The 22,901-nt window shown below is 37.5% G+C and overlaps 2 protein-coding genes across 3 annotated transcripts in view; both read right to left on the minus strand.

Annotated features, from left to right (window-relative positions):
* The window catches only part of LOC132094899 (FERM, ARHGEF and pleckstrin domain-containing protein 1-like), a 52,281-nt gene extending 39,528 nt beyond the window's left edge, over positions 1-12,753 (minus strand). For both annotated transcript variants that reach the window (XM_059499557.1, XM_059499556.1), the window contains exons 1-2: positions 12,549-12,753; positions 10,201-10,388 (exon numbers count right to left, since the gene is read on the minus strand). In XM_059499557.1, the coding sequence (XP_059355540.1) occupies positions 10,201-10,371 (171 nt within the window). In that variant the 5' untranslated portion in view covers positions 10,372-10,388; positions 12,549-12,753. The remainder of the gene's footprint in view (positions 1-10,200; positions 10,389-12,548) is intronic.
* A 4,254-nt stretch (positions 12,754-17,007) lies between these two features.
* LOC132094900 (ras-related protein Rap-2a) lies at positions 17,008-22,781 on the minus strand. The gene is made up of 2 exons (XM_059499558.1): positions 21,964-22,781; positions 17,008-19,572 (listed from the first exon to the last, which is right to left on the minus strand). The coding sequence occupies exons 1-2, from the start codon at positions 22,275-22,277 to the stop codon at positions 19,335-19,337; spliced, it is 552 nt and encodes a 183-aa protein (XP_059355541.1). The 5' UTR covers positions 22,278-22,781; the 3' UTR covers positions 17,008-19,334.
* Between the last annotated feature and the right edge of the window lie 120 nt (positions 22,782-22,901).

The raw sequence follows: 22,901 nt of genomic DNA on the forward strand, positions 1-22,901 counted from the left end.
TGGCAAAGCAAGTAAGCAAACTCATACAAAGAAAATTTGTCAGTTTAAAAGTCACCAACTTGTCGCCACTGAAGAGATGAAAAGTCTGTTGTGCTGATGTCACTAAAGGGGATGACCTTCTCTTAAAGGGGCAGATTCCCCAATACGACAGGGTGGACAACCATACAGGGACATGGATAAACTCTTCTTTTTTATTAAATGCAAATATTGTTTTTTATTACCAAATGATCAATAACCTCAAACTGAAAAATCTCTTATTTAATGAAACGCTAATAAGAGAACAAAATTTTATGTTTTATGATTTGACAATATTTTGCTATAATTCAAATTTAATGAGCAGTTCATGGAACATAGCGAAATAACTCATATCCTCTTACACAAAACGAAAAAAAAAATATAGCCTATATAGAAAATGTATCTAAAGAGCCAAGTAATGCTTTTGTTATGAATATAAAAACTTAGCCTAATGTAACACACCCTTTCATAGTTATTTTTATGTTTAAGTTCTCATGAGAAGTGAGTTATTCATGTAGACACGAAAAGGCACCCTAAATTGATATTGACCCAAAGAATGTGAGATAATTGCTGGATTTTCACATCAAATTATACTGTGCAAAGCAAACTGAGAGTCAGAATGACAGTGGTCAAAAACAAGATGCATTGCTTTCATCACGTCTCATGAGATGATCTTTGCGTTTCAGAGCATGACAAATAAAGAGAGAGAGGAACGTTAGTCCTTCCCTGAGACATGACCAAATCAACACAATAGAACTGAGACATTACTATATTTCACTCCAAACACTTTATGAAGACGCAGATTTCACTCTTGCTCCACACGACTGGCATCATATGTAAATTCACAAAAAAAAAACAGTTAACCATCTGTTTGAAATTACTCAACTTCTTGCTTAACTAATAGCGTGAATTTACAGCTGAATTACCTAATCACCCAAAAACTGTAGAAGGCGACATAAAAATGAACAGAAGAAGTGTCCTTATTAGTTTTCATCACTGCAGTCTGTTAATTGCTTCATTAATAACTGCAGATTTAACAGTCTATATTTTACGCACATTTGTAACCATTTTCATTTCACAACACTGAGTCCTAAGGCCTGTATTCCCAACTTCTCCATATATGAGAAAAAATGCATCAAGCCTGCAAGCATCAAAACTCCTTCTATTAAACTATTAAAATAATGTTGCACTTAATGCACCATTAATCATGATGTCAACTGCAGCCTTTCAGCAAATAACTCAAGAAAGTGGCATATTTTTTTTCTTTTTATAGTTTTTTTCTGCTTTTATGATTTTATATATTAAGCAAAATATTCATGAACAAACATTTATATAAACAACAGAATCACATTATTCAGCTAGTAAACAAGAAATGTGACGTCAAAATGAAAAGAGACAGAAAAGACATTTATAATGTTACAAAAGTGTTCTATTTCAAATAAATGCTGTTGTTTTGAACTTTCTATTCATCAAAGTATGAAGAACGGAGTAATGGTTTCTGACAATTACATCACAGGAAAAATTACATCACTTAAATTTATTTACATACATTTAGAAAACATAAGTCAAACAGAAAATCGTTATTTTAAAAATATTAAAATATTACAGACTTGGTGAGCATAAGAGACTTTCTTACAAAGACTTTTACCGACCACAAACGTTTGAATGGTAGTGTATTCATTTGGCTTGAAAGTAATCGATTAAAAGGATATTCTTGTTTTTCTTTAAAATCTTACAGAAATTTCATTTTAAACTTCTAAAACTGGCATCTGTTCCATCGAGAGCCCCTCATAATGTGTCTGAATGCAGAGCTCATGCACCCTGAATGTCAGAAACAGATGTGAACAGTGGGAACTTTCTGCACATGCTCACAAACACATAACGCTCCATTATACACACACATGCACAGATGCTGTCCTGTCTTGTCCTGGAGGATGATGAATGCCAAATATATGCCTAAATAATTAAGTATACCTCTTCCTTCAATAGGGCAGATTTACTAAACAGTGCAAATTAGTGCGAAAGTGCAAGTCCAAAACAGCGCTGATGGGTAAAATTTCTGTTTGTGATTTACTAGTCTCAGCCTCAGAAGTCACACCCAAGGACCGTTGACTAAGCGTCTGATGCATATGGGACACAAAATTTTGATCATATTTAAGTAAAAAATTAGAATTTAGTTTTTCAGCTATTTTGACAGCCCTAGGCGATTCTAGCCCGAATCTGTATCTGTGTGCATGAGACCGTCTGAATACCGGCAGAATTCACATTTCTGTTGTAAAAAGAGAAACAGTGTGCAGAAGTATTATTTGCTGTTATTAGGGCTGGGACAACGCGTCGAGGTCATCGATGACGTCGACGCAAAAAATACGTCGACGCAAAATATGCGCATCGATTCGTCGACCTGTTTTTATTTCTCTAAAAAACGTTTGCAAAACGTTTACCTTATGTGCGCTGAATATACGCGATGGCCAGATCAACATTCTGTCCAACGTTATATAACCAATCCAGGGGTTTTTCTGCATTGATCTTTTTTTTTTGGCGGCTGTCAAAGCCTTATTTGATCGGTGAGTGACAGTGACAGGGCGCGTACGAGAGAGAGCCCCGGCTGCGCGCGCTCACTCACAGTCTTCAAACAACACGAGCGCTTCTTGCTCTCTCCCTCCCTTGTACATATTAATCAAAATCATTAAACACGATAGAAAAAGGGCGAAACACCAAAGTTTCACGCGCGCTCGCGCACTCACAGTCTTCAAACTACACGAGCGCTGTCTTGCTCTCTCTCGCTCTCCCTCCCTCCCTCGTGCATATTAACCAAAATCTTTTTTTTTTTGGAAAAGCACTCTCTGTATTAGCTTAAAGCCCTCAAGTTTACATTTACATACTGTATTCTTTCAATTGCTCTAAACAAGTATTTTGGGTGGCCTTTTTTATTGAATGCTAGACATCAAGTTGTTGTTATTTTCATCTGAAAGAACTTCTTTTTTCAGTAAGCTAGGCCCTATGTGTTCAGTAAGCTTGTTTCAGTAAGCTATGTGTTTTCAAGGTTTCAAGGTTTTATTGAATGCTATCTCTATACAAGTGCAAAGTAATGCATTCTTTTATTTTGTAATTTTAAGAGCAATAAACATATATTGCAATGTTAAGGAATTGATGTTTTTTTCATTCAGATATGTAAATCAACATGTATAAATTGTTAGTAGTCAATTAATGGGGAGATAATCGAAATCAAATCGGCCTGGAAAAATTAATCGTTAGATTAATCGATGCATCGAAAAATAATCGCTAGATTAATCGTTTAAAAAATAATCGTTTATCCCAGCCCTAGCTGTTATGCGTGTGTCCAAAGCTGCAGTTGCTGTGTGATGCATGTTCCAAAAAAAAAAAAAAAAAACCTGGACACGCTCCGAGAGAAGGTCGTTAAAATCAATTTCCTATTTTCATTTCGAAACTTGTGTTGGTTGGTCCAATCGATTCGTGCAATAGATTTTCGAACATAAAGTGACAGTCGACACGGACACGGTTTTAGACTAGACGGGAGAAGGGATGGGAAAAGATCTGGGCACAGTTTTTCCAGAACTTCGTGCCAAGTTAAAGCGGTATCGAGCTGTTTTAATGCATTTTTTAGATGTATTATTGTGCCCGAACCCATATGACTTTGAACAGTGACCGCGAACATTTTGTTTACTGCAGCCGCAGCCATCATTACCAAGCAGTGAGTGAGAGTATGAGACGAGGCGCAGGCATAGTGTGACATCCGTTATAGACGTCACAGGTTTTTTTTTTTATTAAGGAAGATAGCCTTCGTTTGTATGTAGGCCTAGAAAATTTATATATTTACAATACTTACTAAAATATAATTAATATAATTTTATTGCTTTTGCATTAGTAGTTTGAAGAGTAAAAAAAAATGGTCGGTCTTAACGCAAATTTACAATCGGCAAGTCGGTCGGACTAAAAGCAAAAAAAATTTATAAATTGAGTCGGTCCTAAATTGACAGGGTTGGTCGGGTTACGACAAACAAGAATATTTTTAAGGATGGCCTGATTTACTGACAAGGAGCAAATTAAAGAACACAGATGCAACATCTCATTTACATATCGACCAACGCAATATACCAAGCGCAGCGCAAATTAGCGTAGTCACAAATAAATAAGCAGTCACAACTGACAAATATGTGCACGCATGTGCTTTTTGTCAGAAAAAAAGCATGGCGACAAAGACCAAGGAGAGCCAGCGTAAGGAAATGAAAAATAGCAAGGCTTGGCAAACGATATGTTCGAATAATGTGTTCGAATAAAATTCTTGCTTTCTAAATAAATTAATACATGTGGAAAAAATCCTCTTCTGTGTATCTGTTCTCTGAGGTGCCTCCTCCTAGCATCAACAAATTGCAAGCCATTCAACCGCAAAATAGTTTAAGACATGCTTTATTTGGGCGTTAAATAATAGCACAAATACTAGTAATGTGACAAGCACAAACTATAGTAAATTGCGTTGCATGATTCATTTCAATACTCTCCTCACATAAATTTAGCATCTGAAACTCCTACAAATGCATATTCAATAAGGTCAGGCACAAAAAATTACTGTGTCCAAGCCTTTTCTGCACTAATTCTTTTATCTTTATTAAAACATGACAGTACTATTTTAACACCAAAAGATGGTTTACACTGGTGTAAATCTGGCCCTAAAAGTGCTTTTCTGACAGCTGTTTCTTTAAGATTTTCTCTCATCTACGTGTGAGTGTATGAACAGGGTTGTATTTGTTGGCAAGATGTCCTAGTTTCACATCTAAAATGTGTTGCTCCTCACCAGCGAGATGAAGGTCAGTAGGAAGAGACACTGGAAGTTTGTGTGGATGTGTGTTAGTGACCTGATTGATCTTTTTCAGTGCTGAGGTAAAGATTAAATAATACAATTCACAATACACTGGTTAGATGTCTGAGAATAATTTGGTTTGTGTAAATGGACAAACAATGCTGCTCTTTACTCTGAAACCAGCAGTGCTTATTTTTATTTGCCAGGCTTGATGGTTTATTGTTTAAAAAAAATGAAGACATTTTTGCAATTAAAAAAAATATATATATCCATATGTGATCCTGGACCACAAAACTTAAGTCTTAAGTCACTGGGGTATATTTGTAGCAATAGCCAAAAATACATTGTATGGGTCAAAATAATATATTTTTCTTCAAAAATCATTAAGATATTAAATAAAAATAATGTTCCATGAATATATTTTGTAAATGTTCTACTGTAAATATATCAAAACCTAATTTTTGATTAGTAATATGCATTGCTAAGAACTTCACTTGGACAACTTTAAGGGTGATTTTCTCAATGTTTAGATGTTTTTGCACCCTCAGATTCCAGATTTTCAAATAGTTGTATTGTGACCAAATGTTGTCTTCTCATTACAAACCATAAATATATGCAAAGCTTATTTATTCAGCCTTCAGATGATGTATAAATCTCAATTTTGAAAAATTTTAACTTAAGGTCTAGGGTCACACACACACACACACATATATATATATATATATAAATTTTTTATTTTCAGCATTTTGCAGTATTTTTATAAAATACTTCCTTATTTTCAGTAATACCACAATAATCCCATCAATACTCCCAATAAAATATAGACAATTCATCTTATTTTGTAGTCATATTGGTCCAAAACAGGCCTAAGAAAAGTATGGCTGTGTATTGGTATGAATTGGGTGATACAATATGCATCACAATTCACAATTTATCACAATGTATATTGCAAAAAGAGAAAAATAAGAATAGAACGAGAGAGAGACAGAAAGACCACATACTGATACTAACGGAGTCAGTTTGATGTGTCAGTGATTATGACTCAGTCTCCGATCAGTGTTTATTCAGTTCATCATAACACTAACTGACATATTGATCGAAACAGTAAGGACGAAGGAAGAATAACACCCTCATTAGGGACTTTCATCATCTTCACTCAGAGCTTGAGCTCTCACACAAACACAGCACACATGATCAAGAATCAACACACACTTCAGTCAAGGGTGATCCTTCATGCTGGGAAAACAGCCAAAACAAGGTACTTCTATGTCATTTTTGACTGAACTAAGGCATTAAAATGTCCTTATATGTTTGCAGATATTTAGGAAACAGGTTCACACTTGTTTCTCAAAAAAGAAAAATTCTACTTTGAAATGTGTGCTCCATGTCAAAATGTCTGTTTTTGTTTTGGTCTGTGTGACTCCGCCCACTGCCAGTTTACCCAATAGGATTTCAACACCCCGGGTTGCCAGATGTCAGAAAACTCAGCGTATTGCAACCATGAAAGGCAGTGAATGAACTGGGCCAGAGATCGCAGATTCTACCCGGCCTAAAAACCTCGGCATCCATCTTAAAAGCTCTATGACCAGAGGCATATTAAAATGAAACTCATCAAATTGCAGTGTTAAACTCAACGTGTCCTATTTTAACGATCTAAGCACATAAAGCGCACATTACGGACTGCATGATAGTGCCACAGCATATGTCTGATCAGGGCCATAACTGCCGTAGACATTGATGGGGTCTAATCCCCCCAATAATTAGAAATCGCTAAACCATTTTCTCAAATATTGCCTATTCGAGAGAGAGAGAGAGAGAGAGAGAAATTGCATGTATTCGCGTCTGTGCGTTTATCTTTTTAGAGTGAGTTTACCTAAAAACAGCGATTGTATTCTCTCTCAAATTACATTAAATACTGAAAAAACAGTATTACCGTATTTGAAAATTGACTTTTATATATCACATGAATATATTGCATTTTAACATATACTAAATAGATTTACGTCATTTTAAAATACAGTATTATTTCATAATATTACTGTGCTTGTAGTATTTTTTTTTATCAAAAACATAAAAATATCTTACGGACCCAATGATATTATGTCAAAGTCTACAAAATCAAGAGGGTTGACATGGTAAGCATTGCTGTCTCCAGAAAATCTCCAGAATTTTTATTTATTTATCTGCCTAATACGTCAAACTCAAAGTAACAATAAAGAATGAGAATGTGACGTAATGCCGCGTTGAGTTTTGGGAAACTGCTTTGTTTATCTGTCATACATGCAGCACAATACTACCTTTCCGCTATTGAGTTTAGGGCAGTATTTGATTGTTTGTCGTGATTGTGAAAAATGTGTATGTCATCTCATCATTCTGAGAGAAAACTGGACAATGCAATATGTTTTTTCACCCTTTCTATATGTAAAAACACCAAGGGAAAGAAGGAGGTCGCAGAGAAGACGCTGAAATCTTTAACGTCACTGATTAAACCCACTCACTCTCACTCAATGAAAGAATCTCATTGCTGTGTGTTTTTGAAAGTTTTGATTTTGTTGGTTTAATAGTTAACATTACCTTCTTTGCAGGCATGACTATCACTAGGCTTGTGAATTAGCAGAACTTGAACAGGAGACTTTCTAAAATGCTTAAAGCAGCTCAATGTACCAAGACAGTGATAAAGACAAAATTGTAAAGCAAATACTGTGTGCAGAAATGCATATATGGTCAAAATGTGAAAGCAACGCGTTTATTTACACTTTTTACCAGTATTTTCCTCTCATAAAAAGAATGTGATTAATGCACTGAGACAGTACATACATCTTACTAATAAAGCATAATATGTGCAGAAAAACAGATAAGCTCAAAATATGAACTTTAGAAAATCTATAAGCACTTTCTACATTACAGTATTCTAAAAAGAGGAAAACGCTTTACGTTTAATGTCACGTTGATAGTCTGGCTCATCTGCATGTCTTTTATCATCACTGTCTTAGTACATTAAGCCACCATTTTAAATTGCTACAGAACTGTTCACAAGCTCATAGGGATTAGATTTTTTGCTTGTTATTTGTTTAAATAAATATTAAAATTACAGTGAGTTTGTGACCCACAATCTATGAATCTCCTCTGTGGCCATGGACAAATTTATATTTATAATGACAACAATTACACTTTGTCATTTAAAAGTTTCCAACAAAGAAAAAATATCAACTTCTGTTAGCTTGTTGAAAACACACTTTTATTTGGATTAAACATGTGCCGGTATTTGCGGTAACTCACGGTAATGAATATGCACAATATTGTTATCGTGGGCACTTCTAAATACCGTGAATAATTATATATTACAAATTATTGCAGAGTTTGGAATGCATTTTAAGAATATTTTTCCCATCAACTGGTCAAAATGCACAAACTGCTGTATGCTGCTTGATCTCAGAACACCTGAGAAGAGATGATGCTGACCCTCAGAGGACCTCACATGATGCTAACCCTGAATCAACAAACAGAACTAACAAATATTGCTACAAGTGTGACTGCATCATATAATAATTATTAATTATTAATAATATTAATAATGTTCATCGTCTGGCTGACTACGTCTTGTATTAATTTTCAAAAAATCCTGTCATACGTGCACAAACTGACAGTCACCACTTATAAGCTACTACTAAATACTGTAAAAACATAATTTTCTGTAAAGTTGCTTTGTAACGATTTGTATTGTAAAAAGCGCTATACAAATAAACTTGAATTGAATTGATTATTATATTTTGAAAATGGATATTTTTCTTACAAAAACGGATCGATTCACTACAGATGGCCTTTGTTCACGCCCTGGAGCCCTGTGAGACTCTTTTTTTTTAATGGATGTGCTTTTTATTAAACTTCTCATGAACCGTTGCAGTGGAACACCCGCTGAGTGGCATCAAACAGCTTTAAAGATCAAAGACGATTTTTAAAATAAATGAATTCATCTGAAAGAAGAAAGTCATATTCACCTAGGTGTGTGTGTGTGTGTGAGTGTGTGAGTGATGAACCCAGAGCAACTGAACCCCAGCCAAGCAAACCTTAGAACAATACCTCTCAGCTCTCTGTGGTTTCACAGTCCTGCAGTGTTGCAGGTTACAAGAAAAAAAAAACATATAATTTTAGATTTGGTTTGCAAAGGCATGCTCTATATTTATCCACAGAATAGCTAAACACCTTCATGAAACACTCTAACATTCCTTCACAAATAAGTCTCACTCACACCTGCAGCTAATAAAACCAGCTCAACAAAATCTATTAATAAGCACAATCATGTTCAGTAGAGATGCTTCAGATTGTTTCTAATATGAAAATGACAAATATTCCTTCAACTAAATCAAGTGCCAGCATGTTCTCCATGACAGACTGCAATCAGTGTCTATATGTCTTTTGCTATCAGGTATGAATAGTAAATAAATAAATAAATAAAATTCCCACCATTAAGACCCATTCTTTCTTTTGTTGATATCTGCTATTAAAACTAAAATTTGAGGACCAACTATTTTTTAAATACTATATCAAAAACCTCAGCATGCGCTATGGATGAAAGCAATTAAACATTTTCAAAGCCAATACATTACACAGTTTATTTAGCCATTCTACCAATTTTTACACATTAAGTTGCTGATATACCCGAACTGAAATCGAAGAATAAACTTAATTTTGTCCAAAATTAGACCGAAATGGTGTTTATTTGGAGTTTGTATCGGGAGTACAAAACTTTCCAGAAAAGTTCACTCTGGTTGGCAAGCTACCATTCTTCCGTGGTGATGATGTAATAGTTAGGTGTTAGTTGCTCTAGGGCTCCACCTTCTTTGACATGGAACTATTCCCTTACAAAAGAGAGTGAAGATGTTATTCTAATTTAAAGTGACACTGATACTATTTTACTCATGTTTAATATTATAAAGCAGCTTTCTTTAAAGCAATATATTGTATAAAGCGCTATATAAATAAACACAACTTGTTTCATGAAAATTGCAGAGCTGGTGCAAGGCCATGTTCAGATGCTTTCTTAACTGCTGCTTTCTCACCCCCGTCACTTTTGTCATGTATTTGTTGTGTTACTTAGAGGAAAGCTTGCTGTGCATATTTACATATGCTGCTCTCAGAAGGCATCATAAACGGCATCAGGATGTTTGCTAAATGTATATCACTGCAAATTTCTTTTTTTCACCCTAAATAAGGAAAATAACTTCACTCTGAGTATATCAGACGAATCGCATGCCAAAATCGTACCGATCATTCATGTTGGTCTGAAGAGGGCCTTTTATATCCAGCAAGAAGAGTCTGTGTTTTTTTTAAACACAACAGCAGAGTTTTTTTGGATATGAACTCACTGATATGTCGAAGATCTCTTCTGAGTCATCCAGCAGCACGACTCTGATAGGTACAAGGCGTCCAGGTGGCATAGCAGGTGGATTGTGTCCGGGCTCCAGGGTGCTGATCCCCAGAGTCTCTGGTGCCCCTAACCTCTGTCCCGCCAACGATGTTTGGCCCTGTTCCACCATGGTCTTCCTGGCTCAGCCTGCACACAACAGACACACATACACATCACACTCTGACTAACACTGTGTGTGTATGATCAGGTTTTGTCTGTGCCAAATGGCCCATAAGGATAATGATAATTACTCATTGCACACATGAAAATGAAGAAGTTGTGTTTTTACACTGATGGTTCTCGACATGTCAGCTATGTGAAGATTAAAATTACAGTCTTTTTGGTCTGTAGATTTTGTGCTCAATGAGCCTATTACGCTGATCCAACTTCTCACCATCTCTGTTCCCATCATTTTCAGTGTTTATCACACATGCCAGAGCACTGATGTCATTATTTCTAAACCAAGGGTCAACATGAGAAACAGAGGGGAGGAAAAGAGACCGGAAAAGAGAGAAAGGGAGAAGCTGAGAGACTGACAGAGGGTGCAGTCAGAGGAAAATATGAAACAACAAACACTGATCTCTGTGGATCCGATAACTATATGCGACCTGCACTTCTCATACGCAATAACCTTTATCTAAGCGATCTTCAATATTCAAGATATTCACTGGTCTGTGCTCATATATCCCTGTATATATAAAAGAAACCCCAGGATATAGGTTTTTTTGTCTTCCTGACAGTAATATGACAGTATTATTTATTTTTGTGCCTGAGGCCAATTTACTTGCCAGAGAGGTTTTATTAATTCATCTTAGGATAGACAAAAATAAATAAATAAAACATTCATACTTTATTAATTAAGTACAGGCACTAGTTTTTACACTGTTTGCATTTACATTAACAATATCATTAATATTTTTGCTGTTTATAAAAAAGTAGATTTAAATAAATCAAAGTGATTTGTTAAACAGACCTCTGATATAAACTGGGCTGTTTAGTTTTATAGGCTACCATCAATAAAAAGAGAGGTTTGATTAATTTATCTTAGGATAGATAAAAATAAAGATTGTACTTTATTAATAAAGTCTAGTCTCTCTGCTGTTTGCATGTACATGAACAATATAATTAATATATGTGCTGTTTATAAAAGTAGATTTAAATAAATCAAAGTGCATTGTAAATATAGACCTCTGATATTATAGACCTGTGATATTAACTGGTCTGTTTAGTTTGATAGGCTAGCCCTACAGTCAATAAAACACCTTGGAGAGAAGCAATAAAGCGTGGATCTGCTCTCAGTGGTTATTCAGAGGGGGAGGATGAAAGATCAGACCAGTGCCAGCAAAAACCAAATCCACCATGAGGAACACAGCCAGTGCTTCGCCAATAGTGTTTAAAAAATTCCATTCATTCAGGAATGCCCCAAAAGCCCTGGAAAAATCATCGGCACTGATGGTGATGCAAGTACATCTTCAGACACTGGTGTCTTTTGTTTGGATGGGAAATCAAATGCCACATGCATAACACATCAGGATAGCTAAAATTATGATTTTATAAAAAGCCGCAATATTTAATCAAGAAAACAGAGACCAAATGCTGAGAACAAACGCTGGGAAGTTCATAGGCTTTTATACGTGGAACACAAAATGTACCTTACCCTGAATTCATTCGCCTTTGTTTATCTCCAACCTCCACAGTTCACAATTCAAATAAGACTGCTTTCGTGGTCTTTCAACGTTAAAATGAACTAAACGTGGAAGATTTCAGAATGGATCGTGTGTGGAGCGCTTCTTTCAGTGCGCGTTCCACACACGTCGCGTCGCGGCTGCGCGTCACCTCACCTCAGCGTTCAATCAGGTGCAAGAAATGAATGAAAGCCATTTCAATTCTAAATCGACTTTCTATTGTCTATTTTAGAACAGATGACACTAAATACACACATGTCATATTTACAGCTCATTTGGCTTCAGACTGACTGGGGAAGTGAAACAGAACTGGAGCGCCCATTGCGTCGCGTCGCGCGCACAGTCGGTGTAACTGAACAAAGCGCAGAACAGGTCAATTGACGTCTAATGTCAATGTCCTTGTAGAGGAATAGGTTATTTTGATATGCCTTTCGCACCCGTCTTCATCAAGTGAATGGACCCATAATAACCTGGCAGAACGCGTCAGTGTAGAATGGAAATATAACGGAGCGGTGCTTCAGCAATGTCACGGCAGATTTTCTGTGGCTAGATTTACCTACCCCTTAATCTCTTCCGAGCACAGAACACCTCTGTGAATGAGAAGAAGAATCCAAACGCTTACCCCGTTTATAAATCCGCTGTGTGCAAGTGTGTGTCTGTCCACGAATGCGCCGAGCGCGACGGTGATGCTGCGGAGCCGCTTCAGACGCAGCGTGTTGTGGAGCATACGAGCGTCCTCGAGGTCGCCATGTCTGCCGGCTGGAGAGACAGAGATTACACTGACTGAGCACAGCACAGCACAGACCCGACCAACACACGAGAGCTCACACACAGCCCACGAGATGTGCGCTCAGACGCTGCCATCTGCAGAGAGAAGCACCGTAACGCAGTCTAACTGTGACGAGCTACAGTCACTCACAGAAGCACAATGAGCCTATATGAATTACATTAGATTACGTTTTCTACATAATGGGGTCAAAAAATAATAAACTGCTAAAATTTTAAGCCATAAAAATGTGGCCTGTTTGTGTCACATTAAAATACAAAAATCTTCTTTAAAAGTAAGGTTATATTTAGTTTCAATTTATTTCAAAATTTTTGTATTTTAAAAGTATTTTAAAGCAAGTACTGTTGTTGTTCTCTCGTTGGTCTGATTGCTTCTTTTGTTCTCATTTGTAAGTCACTTTGGATAAAAGCGTCTGCTAAATTATTAAATGTAAATGTAATCCACACCACTCCAGTCCATCAGTTAACGTCTTGTGAAAAGATGCGTGGCTTTACACGAATCCATCAAGGCATTTTTTCATCTTCAAACTATAATTTCTGGCTAAAATATGAGTCCATAATCCATAATAACACTTCATATAAAAAAGTCCATTCCCTCTCACATTCACTGGCATATTTGTTTAGAACTGTTTTACCTTGTAAATGGCGCTTGATCTGTGCAGATTTCTCTCCTGATTCAGACCAGACGACCAGAGAAAGCAATATTATGGATATGGACTCGCATTGGTTTGAAGTTAAAAATCTTAATTATGGATTTGTTTCTTACAAACACAGTTTGTACTTCACACGACATTAACTGATGGACTGGAGTGGTGTGGATTATTGTGATGTTTTTATCAGCTGTTTGGACTCTTATTCTGACGGCACCCATTCACCGCAGAGGATTCATTACTGATCAAGCTATGTAATGCTGAATTTCAAACCCATCTACATCTTAAAAGATGGTCAGCACATTTTTAGCAAATTCTCTTTTTTTGGATGAACTATTTCTTTAAATTCCTTTAGAAATTGTTCATTCGAATCATAGTTAGATTAAAATGTGTAATAATTTAGCTCCATATGCTTCGTTTTGTCCTTATGTACAATCAACCCTGTTTCTCTCTCAGTTCTTCTGAGACAGGTGTCTAATGGCCACCTGCATATTTGAATCTATGTTCTGCTTTTCCTTTACCTCTTCCTGGAGTGTTTTATTGCCAATGCTTAATATCTCTTGGATAGTTCTTGGTGAATTAAACCTGTTGAATGTCTTTAAGTGATTAAATAAATATAATTAAACAGCAAAAAAGTGGTATAATATACATACTGTACTGTATTCAGCTGGTCTTTTTTGCAAAATAAACCTCTTCAGGCTAATGCACACATGCCTGGATCATCAAAGGACCTTTAAACCTGATATGCACAGACACACAAAAACTGAAATCTGTGGGCAGTTGTGTCTTTATGGCTTTTATAAAGCAGGTTTCTCAGGAGATTTATCCTGCAACATGTGTGCCGTGGATCACAGTGAGTATGCTGCATCTGACATCTGACAGACAGCTAAGTGTAGGTGTACATGCGTCCTGATGGATGCTGATAGATGGTGTGTGTCCGTATCTTCCCCCACTAACTATTTTTGGCCAATCAAATCACTGCAGATTAGAGTGTGAAATTGGCAGCATGTGTTGCCATGCGATTTCCATGGCACCCAGCAATAAGTCTCATGCTGGTGTGTAAATCTTCCCCTCACTGCTGTGCTCTTATGTCCTCTGTCCATTTCCCATGTCGTCTCTTGGCTGCTGTTCCCTGCCTTCCTGTGTCCAGTGAGTGGGCAGAGAGTCCAGGTCCGATGGAAAATATTTACCCCATAAAACAGCAGCTCTCTCTTCACATAGACTTTCCAGTTTATGCATGAGTGCAGCGTGATACCATACTCAACCATATTTTAGTATATGGCATATATTTTAAAGTACAGTAAGCTACTAGTCAAAAGCTTGAAATAATTAGGATAAAGTAAATGTTAATTCATAGTTTATTCCTGCACATCATTGCTCCAGTCTTCAGTGTCACATGATCCTTCACAAATCATTCTGATATACTGATTTGCTGCTTAATTATTATTGATGATCAATTATTAATAATGGTTATTATTATCAATGCAGTTTTTGCTGCTTAATATTTTGTGGAATTTACTGTATTTTTCATCAAATACATGCAGCATTTGTCAGCATAAGAGACTTTTAAAAACATTAATAATCTTAATCATTCCAAACTTTTGACCAGTATACTAAGTATGCAGGATGCAATAATAAACATTGTAAGCTTCAGTACAATACACTTTTGTCCCATTACCTTACAACACTATAATACATTTTTTACTAAATAGATATATAACAAAGAGTAGACGTTTACAAGAAATTTTTTTTTTTTTTTTTCTAATTATTTGTGCTTAAATGAATACATACATTTGAACAGAAATGCATTTGAATAGAAATGAAACTAAAATGTAATTTTTATGTATTTTGTGCTTTAAAAATGTGATATGTTAATGCAAAAAAATGATAAATATAAGTAAAATGTAGGTTACACAGTCCGGTAATAGCTTTGCCTAAGCTTTTGCTATTAGATTTCTGTTATCATTATTAATAAAAAAAAAAGTTATCTGATACTAAATAAATATTAACTGAAATAATATAAATAACCCAAAACTTTATAAAAAAAAATAATTTATAGTACTTCATTAAAATAACTAAAATAACCACTTTTAAATAATTTTTCGTGGCATTGATTCAACAAGGTGCTGAAAGCATTCTTTAGAAATGTTGGCCCATATTGATAGGATAGCATCTTGCAGTCGATGGAGATTTGTGGGATGCACATCCAGGGCATGAAGCTCCCGTTCCACCACATCCCAAAGATGCTCTATTGGGTTGAGATCTGGTGACTTTGGGGCCATTTTAGTACAGTGAACTCATTGTCATGTTCAAGAAACCAATTTGGAATGATTCGAGCTTTGTGACATGGTGCATTATCCTGCTGGAAGTAGCCATCAGAGGATGGGTACATGGTGGTCATAAAGGGATGGACATGGTCAGAAACAATGCTCAGGTAGGCCGTGGCATTTAAATGATGCCCAATTGTCACTAAGGGTCCTAAAGTGTGCCAAGAAAACATCCTCCACACAATTACACCACCACCAGCAGCCTGCACAGTGGTAACAAGGCATGATGGATCCATGTTCTCATTCTGTTTACGCCAAATTCTGACTCTACCATCTGAATGTCTCAACAGAAATTGAGACTCATCCGACCAGGCAACATTTTTCCAGTCTTCAACTGTCTAATTTTGGTGAGCTCGTGCAAATTGTAGCCTCTTTTTCCTATTTGTAGTGGAGATGAGTGGTACCCGGTGGGGTCTTATGCTGTTGTAGCCCATCCGCCTCAAGGTTGTGCGTGTTGTGGCTTCTCAAATGCTTTTCTGCATACCTCGGTTGTAACGAGTGGTTATTTCAGTCAAAGTTGCTCTTCTATCAGCTTGAATCAGTCGGCCCATTCTCCTCTGACCTCTAGCATCAACAAGGTATTTTCTCCCACAGGACTGCCGCATACTGGGTGTTTTTCCCTTTTCACACCGTTCTTTGTAAACCCTAGAAATGGTTGTACATGAAGATCCCAGTAACTGAGCAGATTGTGAAATACTCAGACACAGTCTGGCACCAACAACCATGCCACGCTCAAAATTGCTTAAATCATCTTTCTTTCCCATTCTGACATTCAGTTTTGAGTTCAGGAGATTGTCTTGACCAGGACCACACCCCTAAATGCATTGAAGCAACTGCCATGGTGACTGTGTGTATATATATATATATAAGCAAAATTATAACAGTGTATTAGTGATACTCCAATAACACTGCCATTACAGATCTAGCTGCAGAAATGTACTTTTTTAATGAAACTACTGATATGACTGGAGTCTTCATCTCAGAAACTCTTTTCGTTTCTTCATGTGTTAAACTTTTATGATGATTGAAAACCCTCTATGGCACCTCAAAGTCAGTTTAGATGGAAAGCATCTGCTAAATGTTACGTAACTAACTTGTATCTCTCACAACGAAATAGTTTAACAGCCATCAAACAAACAAAACCTGCCTGATGGAAGACAGAACGTGTCGTGTGTGTGTGTGCAGATATTTAGACAAACTGCAGGACACACGTCTGTCCTTCAGCGTAACATGTTCTGCTCAACTATTTCTTATTTATAAAGCGGGCATATGTTTGGACAGTGAGCATGTTGGTTTTAAAACAGAAACCACACTGCAGTGTCTGTGAGTGTCAGTTGCACTTTATTTAGGTGCCAAACAAAACAAAAAAAGAGGGTCACCATTCAGTCAATCAGAAGAGTTGACCACATAAAAAAATATAAAATCAATACTGACTCAGAGCTCTCTATTCAAACACACTCGCTCACACACCTCCGTAATCTCTATATGTTCAGCCTTGAGATCCAACCTCAAGCACGGCCAGGAGGAGGATACCAACATAAACTGGCAACCTCTGGACAAATGGATATAGTCAAGCAACAGCCATCATCGTCAGCATCAATGACCCACATGAGCACGGCAGAATATTGAGAACGAGTGTAGAAAGGAGCTGAGATGCTGAAGAGACACGCCAGAAAGAGAGTGATACAAACGAGAGACAGAAAAAGAGCAATTCCTACAGAGCCATACGAGATACTAATGTGTCCAGATGTGTCCCCATTCAATCTGAGACAGGGACTTACACTGCATTCCAGTCGCTTGGGAAGTTAACATTCCCGCTTGGAAAAGCGCAACTGGAAGTCTCTTGAAACTCACGGTGGAGGGTTCATGATGCAGACATGGTGGCAGTCAGAGATTTACACAGTCAAACATTCAACTTTTAAGCAAATAAAATATATCAATGAGTCAAAGGTCCAACACTGCATGTTACAACATGTTTAGCCAACATAAAAAAACAAGATAAACGGTTCTCTCTGTTGATACTCTATAGTAGAACCACTGCTAGAGGCGTAAAGCACAGCGTCCCCAATTTGGTTGCTAAAAGAGTTCTTTGTTCACATTTGTTTCACTGCAGAGCTAATGGTAGAGTTGCTGTTTTCTGAAGTCATCTTCTAAATCTGACTTGAAAAATGGAAGCAGCATAAAAGACAAGAGCTCTGTTCCAAAACCTACCGAGTCCCATTACTGTGTATTTACTACATTCTGTGTAGATGGGTTTTGTAGACTGAACGGTTTCGTGGAACAGTATTGTTTTTTTTCTGCTAAGAATTGTGATTGCTGTGTATATTTCCTTCTGTAAATTCCACAAAACTCATAGCAATTATATCAATATGACTGTAAAACAAATTATTATTTTTACTATGATTATTATGATTACATTTTAAAACATGAAATTGATTACTAAAGTAAATAATGCTGTTTTACTGTAAAACAACATAAAATAAAACAAAGCATTATCAAATATTAACCAATCAAACTTTTACTGGCAAATCTGAATTTTTATTGTATACTGCTACTGCAGTGATTATTTTAATATTTACCCATGTGCATGATCATTTTTATGCTTAAATTAATTGAATCAAACTTTTCTCCCGCTTTGCAGCAACATCAGTAAGTGTGCAACCTGTCAATCACAAGAGACTGCAGCAACAACAAATGACAATGATCTATTCCCAAAGAATAAAACCAAGCCCCGCCCAATGTTTTTTTGTTTTGTTTGTTTTTTACAATACAATCGTAACTTCTGTTTTATGCCGACTTTAAAGCTCCTCCTTTCTTGGCTGCAGGTTTATAAATGTTTTATAAACTACTGAAAACACTGACCATAATTTCACTCAGAAACTTCTAGCATATATTTTTGCATTTAAACTGCAGGTTTGTGATTTGATAAGTGCACAAACCCATATTGTGATTTTGATTTTACTCTGACATTAGCATGCCGTTATGCTAACAGCGCGATACTTCTGTGAGCAATGCATAAAACCACATGGAACAAATCTTACTAATTTTTCAGTAAAATATTATGGGGTGGAATGAAAATCAAATATATTTAGAATCTCATCCAACACAATTTTTCAGAGCTCACTGCAATGCATTCTGTGAAACCATAGGGAGCATACTTTGGGCTTTAACATACTGTCTAGGTAGGTGGCTAACTAGGTTTTGGAACAAAGCTGAAGTCACCTGACTGTTTTTCTTCCTCTTAATGTTTCAGATGAGATACCGATGACTTTGAGGGATCTATTCCCAAATAAATGGATGATTAGAAAGTCTTCATTGAGTGATTATATGGCTATATCAAGCATATGGCTAAGAACCCTCTTATTTTCTCTCTCTCTCTCTTTGACCTGGTGATAAAAGCACATAAAAGAACACAAAAGTCCAACTCATCGCCACTGAAGGTTCCTGCTCAAACAGGAAATGTGAAACCTAAGGCAAGTGCTCTTCCCGTGGTTGAGTCAGTCAGGATTTAAAGTGAAAAAAAAAAAAAAAATCCTCATAGTCACTGTCAGTCTGCAGATACAGCATGATGGAAAACCGTCGACACTAGAAGGTCTATCAAAGCTACTGTAATGTGAGTTCTGTGTGTGAGTGTGTGTTATGGGGTTATTGTATATTGCAGGAGGAGCAGCACGGATCATCTTTATCGGGCTGTGCCGCGTAGTCCATCTGCCGTACGATCTCGGCAAAGAGTTCGTCCACCATGGTCTTGCTCTTGGCAGACGTCTCGATGAAGGGACATCCCCACTCCTCGGCCAGAGCCTGTCCCTCCCTCACAGACACCTCCCGCTCACCCTCCAGATCCACCTTATTTCCCACCAGGATCACCGGGACCTTCTCATACCTGGAAACAACCGGACAGGACATAAGAGACATTAAGAGCATTTAAAGTTGTGTTAAACAGTTGTGTAATCTCATACAGTCACAATCTAACTGGTCATGGCCTCGCCTTTGTGTTTAATTATCTAAACCATATCAAAATGGGATTACAGTGATTTATAGAATACATCCTGCACCTCACGTCTGAATTCTCACCATACAGTCTTCCTCAAGGCAAAAGAAGAACGTCTTCACCCACAGCCAGTAATCATGGTCAAGGGAGGATGAGGAGGGTGGGGTTACTGAAGCCATGCCCCTTTCAAACACACCCCGTTATTAACACACCACTAATGACATCACGGTCTAAAAGTTCTTTCAGAATGACAGTGTGCTGTCCCTTGACTCTCACGATTTGTGGGTCATGAACCAAAAATGGGTCACATGTCTGTACTGAACCATTTTAGAGTCGCTTGACTGCAGAACTGGCATCGCAGTGCTTGGGTGTTTCAACTAGTGTCAAGCTTCCTATGGTTATATCAAAAATACCAACCTCCAGATCTCTACAATATTCTGATCTCCAAATATCATCCAGAAAGGGAATTCAAGTAATAGTCCACACGAGCTGCATTATCTTAACTATCATTCAAGTTACAGCTTTGGTTTAACAAAAAAACAAAAACTTAAAAAATGCTATGTTAAAACAAGCATATATATATATATATATATATATATATATATATATATATATATATATATATAAACATACATACACACAAACACATTTTATTTTATTAATAAACTGAAAAAAAATAGAAGTAAAATAGAAAGCCTTAGTATAAATTGGTCAAGTTTTGATAGAATTAGCCTTTAATCGTTCTTTGTAGGTATATATTAGAGTATTTTTGTTGGATGGTGTTTTAACATTATACCTATTAATATAACCAACTGATTTTTCCGTATAAATATGAGCCATAATAGCAGTTACACTTTCTATAACAATCATCTGTTGTAGTCATGCACTTCTGTAAATGGTACGAACCCCTTCTCTGCTCTTTGATTACCTGTCTCTCATTCATCCTTCAACAAGAGCAAACAGAGCTGTGACTTACTCCCACGATCTCCTCCTCATGATGCATGGCTTTTACTGTGCACAATATCTATGCCATTCAATTATTCAATATTTTCTGAAGACAGAAACATCCTTCTGCGTGAGAGTGCAGGTGTACATTATTTGCGTGGGAATGTGTGCTGGAGGAGATGTTGTTTGCAGGTCAGTATGAATATATTTCTGCTTCAGGGTGACTGGGAGGTTAGTTAGAAACTGATAAGAAGGATTAAAGAAGTGTTAATGGAATCACTTTTCTTACCCCAATTATTCAACTTATTATCATCTTTGTTTCACTTACTGTCCCTGATAAGTGAAGTACGATTTGGTGATTTATTGCTCCTGGATTTGGGTGCCAAGCCTAAAGGATACTAATGGAATCCAGAAAGAATATTTAAAGGATACTGGTTTTCCGTGGGTTCTCAACGGATCCTTAGGGAATTCTTCAGTTTAAACAAAATTCCATTAGCATTGTTTTCTGACACTTTTGTTGCTTACATTTTAGTTTCAATGGCACTGAATCCAGTCAAACAAACACAAAATTATCTTTTGAATACAAAATTTAAACAGAATCATTGGCTGCATCCGGAAGCCTAGGCAGCTGACTTATGAGGCAATGACTTTGCAGGCACCTCATGAAATGATTTCGGAAAGCCTTCTGAGGCAGCGTAACTGTTAAATGATCTATACAAAATAGAACGACTTTTGGTGATAACTAAACAAATGTTTAATTACTATGACACTAATGTCTTGCTAGAAAGAACATCAACAGTGTAAAATGTTGATTTACACACAAACTGACCACCAAATTCTTATTCTTATTCTACTCTAATAACTATATATCGGACTTTTATTGCTATGGTAGTAGGGAAGGATATTCAGACAAATGAAGATGAGTGCAAATGTGCATATTGTCAACTTTGAGTATCAATAGAGGCTTTTAAAAACTGTGTGAGCTATGGGCTAAAATCCACATGGCTACTACGGTTTATTTCATTTCAAACACACAATAATATGCATCACAGTGTCATTGCAATGTTTCCTAAATAAATGAGAGCAGAATCTGAAGCGTGGATTGGGTTTAGAGCAGCAGTGAAGTGCATCGCATCAGTTGAGCATGAATCTTTCATGCAGACAGAACTGGATGCGGCACATCAAAGCACGAGCAACAGGCCTGTCGAGGCCCACACACACACACACACACACACAGGGGCCGATTCTGAGCATGCTGTCAGATGTGTTAAGATCATTTCCCCCGTATGCATTGACATGTCACCAACATCGAGACGTTTATCGGTCCCGGTATGTCACCTCTTGACTCGGATGATCTGGTCTCTCATGGGCTTGATGTCCTGGAAGCTCTGCTGGTTCACCAGACTGTAGACCAGGATGAAGCCCTGCCCGTTTTTGATGTACAGATCCCGCATGGACGCGAACTGCTCCGTGCCTGCAGTGTCCAGGATCTCCAGCACCGACGGCGACGAGTCCACCTCGATCTCCTTACGGTAGAAATCCTCGATGGTCGGGTCGTACTTCTCAATAAACGTCCCGGTGACGAACTGCACGGTGAGGGCGGATTTACCGACCCCGCCGCTCCCGAGGACCACCACTTTATACTCACGCATCTCTCCGGTCTGAACGGCTCACAGAATCAAAATAAACTCACACGGCACTCGACATGACAATGGCATTCATGTTTAGGGCGTTTAAACGGGTCTGTCCGCGGACATAAACACGCCTCGCTTCCCGCAGCGGCAGCGCTTCATGATCACGGAGCACCGGCGGCCCGCGCGCGCATATAACTCACACCGGGGAACGGCTGGATAGGTGCAATCGCCAATAACTTGTGCTTTTTATCTGCTCAGCTAACCATCCTATAGAAGTAAACGAAGACTGCGTGGAGAAACCCAGCGGACCGCCTCTGGCATCGGTGTATTAACACACAGTCCGTTAAAATCTGATTATGTGAATCGATCGGGGCGCATGTTAGTGTTTTCCGCCTCCGTCTGCTCTCTCCGGTCTTCATTAATACACTAGCACACCGCCATGCTCACGGGTGGGGATCCTCCGCCGCGCCGCTCCACTATTGTGATGTCCGAGTCATCTTGGCGAACCGGTAACTTTAAGCAGTTCGTTCGAAGGAATCAGTTCAAGGCGACTCACTGATTCTTTTACGTCATGACGTAATTAGGTCGTCATCTGGTCCTTATCTCGGATAGCTGGTTTCTTGAAACAATATGACCTACTTC

This window comes from Carassius carassius, chromosome 19 (genome assembly GCF_963082965.1).
Source record: "Carassius carassius chromosome 19, fCarCar2.1, whole genome shotgun sequence".
In the NCBI taxonomy this organism is placed as follows: domain Eukaryota; kingdom Metazoa; phylum Chordata; class Actinopteri; order Cypriniformes; family Cyprinidae; genus Carassius; species Carassius carassius.

Coding starts and splice junctions, on each gene's coding strand:
- LOC132094900 (XM_059499558.1), bottom strand. CDS start 22,277: ATGCGTGAGTATAAAGTGGTGGTCCTCGGGAGCGGCGGGGTCGGTAAA. Junction 19,573..21,963: donor CAGATCATCCGAGTCAAGAG/GTGACATACCGG, acceptor GGTTGTTTCCAG/GTATGAGAAGGTCCCGGTGA.